This window comes from Haemorhous mexicanus, chromosome 5 (assembly GCF_027477595.1).
Source record: "Haemorhous mexicanus isolate bHaeMex1 chromosome 5, bHaeMex1.pri, whole genome shotgun sequence".
Classification (NCBI taxonomy): domain Eukaryota; kingdom Metazoa; phylum Chordata; class Aves; order Passeriformes; family Fringillidae; genus Haemorhous; species Haemorhous mexicanus.
In genome coordinates this window covers 75172946-75179712 of record NC_082345.1, presented here as the reverse complement: position 1 = coordinate 75179712, position 6767 = coordinate 75172946, and the positions used below count along the sequence as shown (strand labels likewise).

The following is a 6767-nucleotide window of genomic DNA, read 5'->3' as shown; positions in this document are numbered from 1 at the left end:
TTGTCTGTGCTAAAATGAGATAATTAGTGTAATTATGATTGTTTCTTTTATGCCGTGTGGTTTGTTAGTACAGATGACACAGAATTTCCCTGAATAGAGTGGAAATTTTTTTTTTCAATTTTTCTTTCATTATCCAAGGCTCATTCAAGAGAATTTTACTCCCAAATCTGCAGACTTTTTCCCTGAGTTACACTACCAAGACTTTTTATTAGGCAAGAAGGAAGGAAATTTACATATGCAGCAGAGAGCACATTTAGAGAGGTTAATGTTAAAGGTAAAAATAAAACATGATCCAGGCAGACTCGCTGATGTGTTTGGTGGAGTTTGGCAATACTGCAATTATGAGCTTTTTTTTTTTTTCTATGAGGCAATTCAGCCCCTACTGATATTTTTCACTTGTGCCTATTTTTTTTAGTGCTTTGCAAGTGAAAATCTGGTGCTGAGGGATGCAGGAAAGACTCCTCTCTTCCATATTTTTTACCCAATTTAAAAACCATCCCACCTTTAGAAGCGTTTCTACCCTTGGATAAAATTGTTGTGTCGAAAAAAGGCGCAGAGAACAAAATTATTCCTTCATGTCCCATCCCTCCCTCAGCCCCCTTCACCTCCATCGACTCCCTGCGTCTTAGGCCTCCGTTTATGGGGATTTATTGGAAATATCCAACCTCAATTACACATCATTTTCAGGGCCTGCTGTCCAGAGCTGTGGCTCTGCGAGGAGGCAGAGCAGAGTTTGTTTTTAAAATATTTTTATGGTGAAAGAGGCTGAGTTAGGTATTTAAACAGACTCCCCCATGTCACGCAGCAATAAGGCGAATATTCCACTGACAGTCCACAAAACGCCGATTTTTCCAAGACCTTTGGAAAGCACAACTTGCTCCCCTCCTCCTCTCAGCTCCAAGTTGTTGTGGTGGGGGCTTTCTGGCCTCCCTGTGACATTTCTGGGGGTTTTGGCTGAGGGTGGGCGGCGCCGCTCCCCTCAGGCCCCTCGCCCCCTCACAGCTTTTCCCGCCCTTTTCCCCCCGACCACCGCCGTGGCGGGAAGCGCCCCCCCGGCAGCTGATTGGGCGACGGGCGGGTGCGTCAGCAGCGGATTGGGCACGGGACTGTCAATCAGCACCAGACCCCGCCCCCGGGATCGCTATGGCAACGCGACGCTGAGGGGAGGGTGGGGAGGCCATGGCGGCCATGCGGGGGAAGGGGGGCCGGGGTCTTTTCAGAGCTGCGGGGACAGGACGGTGAGATTCTTCCTTTTCTACACGGGGCGGTGACGGAGGGAGGTGGGGCTGGGGCAGGGGGGGAAAAGGAGGTTCAGGAGGGAGCTGCTCGCTCGCTACAACTCCCTGACAGGAGGGTGCAGCTACATGGGGGTCGGGCTCTGCTCCCACGGGACAGGGACAGAAAAGAGGAAACAGCCTCAAGTTGTGCCAGAGGTTTAGACTGGATATCGGGAAATCCCTTCCCTAAAAGAGTTGTCCAGCCCTCGAGCAGCTGCGGGGCTGGATGGAGTCCCCATCCCTGGAGGGGGGGATGTGGCACTTGGGGACACCTGGGGACACTTGGGGTCAGCGGTGGCCCTGGCAGTGCTGGGGAACGGCTGGACTTGGTCTGGTAGGTCTTGTCCAGGATTCTGTGATTGTAAACCTTGAGGGCTTTGCTGAAAAGCTCAGAGTCCTGGAGTTTGACAACTAGCAGGTTTCTGATTTCACAGGTGAGTATCAGATTTTAGGGATGCCCCTGGTTTTGTAAGGGACTATTTTTCCTCTTTTTCTCTTCAAAGTTTCGTGGGCACCGACACAGACGCAGGTGCTTTACACTGTGTACCTGACTGACCGTGTAATTTTGTGTTGCAGGGTCCATCTCCAGAGCTTGATGTGAACTCCTAGCTGCTCCATAAAAAGACTCAGCCATGGTAAAACACCTTTGATCCTTCAGAAGTGTTGGTAACACCTTTTTAAGGAAAAGGGTTAATACCCAAAAGGTTCCTTCCCACAGCTGCGGGACAGAACTGACCTGTGCACAAGTATAAGCCTAATTCTGATTTTTAGCTTTTTTTTTTGTTCTCAGCTGCAGGCTATAAAATTTTGTGCATAGCATATAAAGCCTGTGAGCATCTTTTTATGTTTGGAAAGATCAGCTACAGGCTGAATTCCTACCAGGAGCCTACAGAGACCCTGGGCAAACAAGGAATGGGACTCAGATCCCTGGCTGGCTGCAAAATCAGGCACAAGCATGTCCCTGTGGAGGGGCACATTCCAGCATGTGAAGTATTCCACAAATTCTGTCCAGTTACGGTCTGTGAAAGAGGCTTGTGCCATCTCAAACATATGCCTGAGCTCCAGAAGTTTCATTCTGCAAATAATCAGCCAGCAGCTGTAGTTTACATTCTTATTTTCACTCTCTTTTGCTTGTGTAATAGAGGGTCTGTGTTTTAGATAGAAAACTTGATTATTTTTAAAAACTTTTCTTTAGCTGTTCATATTGTTTCACATCTTGGTTCCAGCTGATTCTGAAGATTGTGCCCTTGACTCTGTCCTCACACCTCAGAGCACAAATGTTTGTCAGTTTTGCACTGAGTGGTGCTGAGCTGTGAGAGGAGCTTTTAGAAATTGTAACGTGGGAAATACATCAGCTCCGTGGGTTTGGATTAGTGTAACCAGCAGAGGTGGGAGAGCAGCTCCATCCCAGACCCATGAGGGAGGGAGTCCTGCTTTCCTGGGTTAAGATCCAAGCAGGCACACAGCAATGGATGAACACAGGCCAAGTTCCTTCAGGATTGCATCCTCGTGTGGTAATTAAAAAAAGCAATCAGTGGAAGAGAATGTTTGACTTCCATTGGGCACAAACCTTTTTATAGCCAGATGGAAGCACAGGGGGCAGGATCAGCTCAGTCTCTGATGGCCTCAGAGGTTCTCAGAGCCTGCAGAGCAAACAGGGACTGGCTGAAAGGTGTGGCAATGCTTGTGAGTCCTTACATAAAAGCACCACAAAGTGCTGGGGTCTGGGTGAGGGGCTCTGTGAGGCAGGACTGAAAAGAACAAACCAGCTGCTCTGGGATGTCTTGGAATCATGGAATGGTTTGGGCTGGAAGGACCTTAAAGCTCATCTTGTGCCATGGCAGGGACACCTCCCACTGTCCCAGGCTGCTCCAGCCTGGCCTGGGACACTCCAGGGATGCAGGGGCAGCCCCAGCTGCTCTGGCAGTTCCAGCCCAGGCAGGAATTCCTCATTGCCCAGATCCCATCCATGCCTGCCCTCTGGCACTGGGAGCCATTCCCTGGCTCCTGTCCCTGCAGGCCTTGTCCCCAGTCCCTCTGCAGCTCTCCTGGAGCCCCTCCAGGCCCTGCCAGGGGCTCTGAGCTCTCCCTGGAGCCTTCTCCAGGTGAGCACCCCCAGCTCTCTCAGTCTCTCAGCCTGGAGCCCTCTACCCAAAAGTGAGACAACAAAGACCCAGTGCTGAGTGGGTTTGTGGTTGTTTTCTCTCTGCAGGCAGGCAAAGGCAAGAAGGGCGGCAAAGGCAAAAAGGGCGACAAAGGCAAAAAGGATGGCAAAGGTAAAATCTCCAAGAGGGTCCCAAAGAAGGAAGTGATAGGAGCGGATCTCTTCAGCCCCGCTGCCATGCTCAACGCTTACTACATCTGTCACAACGCCGCTGCCTTCCTGGAGTTCCGGGGCCACCCCTGGCCTGGCTCTCTCAAAAAGAAGAGGAAGAAAAGGAAGTGAGAACCAAACTCCCTGATGAAGACTCTGCTGTGATTAAACCCGCCCTGGCCTCGGCAGTGCCCAGCTCAAATGCCAGTGTCCTGTGCCATTTTTCTTGGTCCCTGCTGTGTCCGTACAAAGGCACTTGCATTGTGGCTCACTCACAGTGACAAGTGGCAGGGGACACGGTGCCATTGTCACTTCAGCCGTGGCCCTTCACCCTGTGGGTCTGTGTGGAATGGAGTGCTGTGCCTGCAGGGGCAGGGCTGTGCTGGGGCTGGGTTCACCCGCCCTGTGCCACTCCTGAGGGATGGAAGCCTGAGTCCCTGAGACCTGCCTGAGCTCAGGAGGGACTGACAGAGCCAGGGGTGTGGGGAGGGGCTGAGGGAGCTGGGCAGGGGCTCAGCCTGGAGCAAAGGAGGCTCAGGGGGACCTTGTGGCTCTGCACAAGTCCCTGCCAGGAGGGGACAGCCGGGGGGGTCGGGCTGTGCTCCAGGGAACAGGGACAGGAGCAGAGGGAACGGCCTCAGGCTGGGCCAGGGGAGCTCAGGGTGGGCACCAGCAGGAATTTCCCCATGGAAAGGGGGCTCAGGCCTTGGCAGGGGCTGCCCAGGGAGGGTTGGAGTGCCCATCCCTGGAGGTGCCCATCCCTGGAGGTGTCCAAGGAATCCCTGGACATGGCACTCAGGGCTCTGGGCTGGGGACAAGGTGGGCTCAGTCCCAGGTTGGACTGGATAATCTTGGAGGTGTTTTCCATCCCCAAGGATCCTGGGAATGTGACTTAGGCCTTGTCAGGGATTCTGTTACACCCAGCAGAGGTGGTGATGGCCCCCTGCCCCCAGGCTGTCACTCACTGTGACCATCCTCAGCCCAGACATCCTGGCTGGACACCACAAGCTCCATGTCACACTCAGAGCCCTTTTGCTGCATCTCCTTCGTGGGTGTTCAACACAGCCCTGGGGAAACCATGAAGCACCACATTGAGAGGAGCTGTGCATCTCTCCCAGACCTTTCCACCCCTCTGACTTCCAGGTACCTTCCTGTTGCAGGTAACAGTCAATTATCTTCAACCCAAGCCAATAAAGGCCTGGAGATCCTGGTGCTCTTTCTCCAGCCTGAAACATTCCCTCTCTGAGGAGATTTTGACCAGGGAAAATCATAATTGGTGTCATGGCAGGTTAGCCAGCTGCTGTCCTTTGTAGCTTGCTGCAAACTCCACTGGGTTTGTGTCCTCTATGTGTGGTACAACCCACCCTAGAAAGCCAAGGGTAAAATTGATGTTTGGGAAAAAAAAAAATATATGTAGGGTTTAATAATTATATATGAAGGGTTGGATTTAGAGCAATTTGCTTGCAAACAGCCATGTAGCCATTTTGGCTGTTACTATCTACAGTAATATGACAATATGAAAGCATAAAAGTAACACTTAAGAAAATGTGATATAAGGAAAAAGAGAGGGAAAGGATAAGAGGAGGAAGATCTCACCACCCACAGGTCTTGTGATGAGAGCTGGTGGTTGCAATCTCAGTTTCTGTTGGTGGTCACAAAGTGGATCCACCAGGGGATGGGGGGAAATCTCGAAGAAGTGGTGGGAGAAGTGCACAGAACACAAAATGTGGGTTTATGTTCACTCAGGCTCAGTGGGAAGTCCGAGGTGCCTCCCCTGGAGTGGGGAATTTCACCCTGGATGATGGAATCTTGTGGGTCATGGGACACTTGGGGACTCTTTGACACCTTCCAAGAAGATGCAGCTGCCTTTGATACCAGCACAGTTGAGTCCATCATGGCCCATGGTGGCCGAGGTGAACACCTCGGGGCTACCTGTGAATGTCCCCCCATTCCAGGGCAGGGGAGTTACCCCACGGTTCCCTTGGGCAGGGACAAAGAGGCAGTGCCCTGTTCAGAGCTGATAAAGGCTCCCTTATCAGCTTGTAGCCTGAGCTGGGCTGTGCTCCTTTGCACATGGAAACTTGCCCCCTGACTGTGTGAGCTGGCAGCATCACAGCTCTCTGCCAACCCCTTGTGGATCCATCCTTCCTCCCAGACCTGGCATAACTGGACAGAAGTGGATCCATCCTTCCTCCCAGACCTGGCATAACTGGACAGAAGTGGATCCATCCTTCCTCCCAGACCTGGCATAACTGGACAGAAGTGGATCCATCCTTCCTCCCAGACCTGGCATAACTGGACAGAAGTGGATCCATCCTTCCTCCCAGACCTGGCATAACTGGACAGAAGTGGATCCATCCTTCCTCCCAGACCTGGCATAACTGGACAGAAGTACCACCTTTGTCTGCTCCCAGGATCAACACCCAACATTCCTCTTAGCAGGGGTGTTTGGGGAGGGGTGGCTCTGGTGGTCACACATGGACAGCAGCTCCTTTGCAGTTTGCTACCAAAGTTTGCTTGTGGCCAAAATGATTGATGATTGATTGATTGATGATTTTAGCAATGTCTAATGCACAAGGCACTTCAGTCTCTCACAGCACATCAAGAAAATAATCACAGGATGGAGGAGCTCCGAGCTGGAGCAGATGACCAAGTCCAGCCATCAGCCCGTGTCCTCAGGAGGGACAGCAGGCTGCTGCTTTCCTGTTTCCCTGCTCACGAGCTGCAGCTGGCCTGCTCTGATGACGCAGGGGTGTGGTTTCCACTCTGTTCTGAGCTGTGCACCTCCATCTCCTCCTCAGCCTTCTCTGTGTTCTCACTTCCCCACCACCCACCAGGAAGTCTCTGGTCACAGCAGCTCGCAGCTCTTTCCTCCACTCATCAGCCTGCTAAAGCCAGAGATCTCTTGCAACCTCTGTATTCAGCATCTCCAGCTAAGAAATGAATTAAAACCCAAAAATATTAGATTTTTGTATGATATATTTAGGACACAGGGCTTTGAGGGACAGATGTTTCTGAGCACTGAAGTAGGAACTGCTCAATGTGGTTAAGGATGGTTAAAAGCGAGCAAGGCCATTTTGACATCTGTGGTAAACTGGAGTTACAATGGTTTCAAAACTCCAAGTTCCAGTATCCAAAATCTCCTGGAATATTTATTAAATAATAATTTTGTTCTC

At 51.5% G+C, this 6767-nt stretch overlaps 1 protein-coding gene across 1 annotated transcript; it reads left to right on the top strand.

Annotated features, from left to right (window-relative positions):
- Window positions 1-1852: 1852 nt before the first annotated feature.
- SMKR1 (small lysine rich protein 1) lies at window positions 1853-3793 on the top strand. Its single transcript, XM_059847901.1, has 2 exons — window positions 1853-1912; window positions 3490-3793. The coding sequence occupies exons 1-2, from the start codon at window positions 1910-1912 to the stop codon at window positions 3721-3723; spliced, it is 237 nt and encodes a 78-aa protein (XP_059703884.1). The 5' UTR covers window positions 1853-1909; the 3' UTR covers window positions 3724-3793.
- Window positions 3794-6767: the final 2974 nt, after the last annotated feature.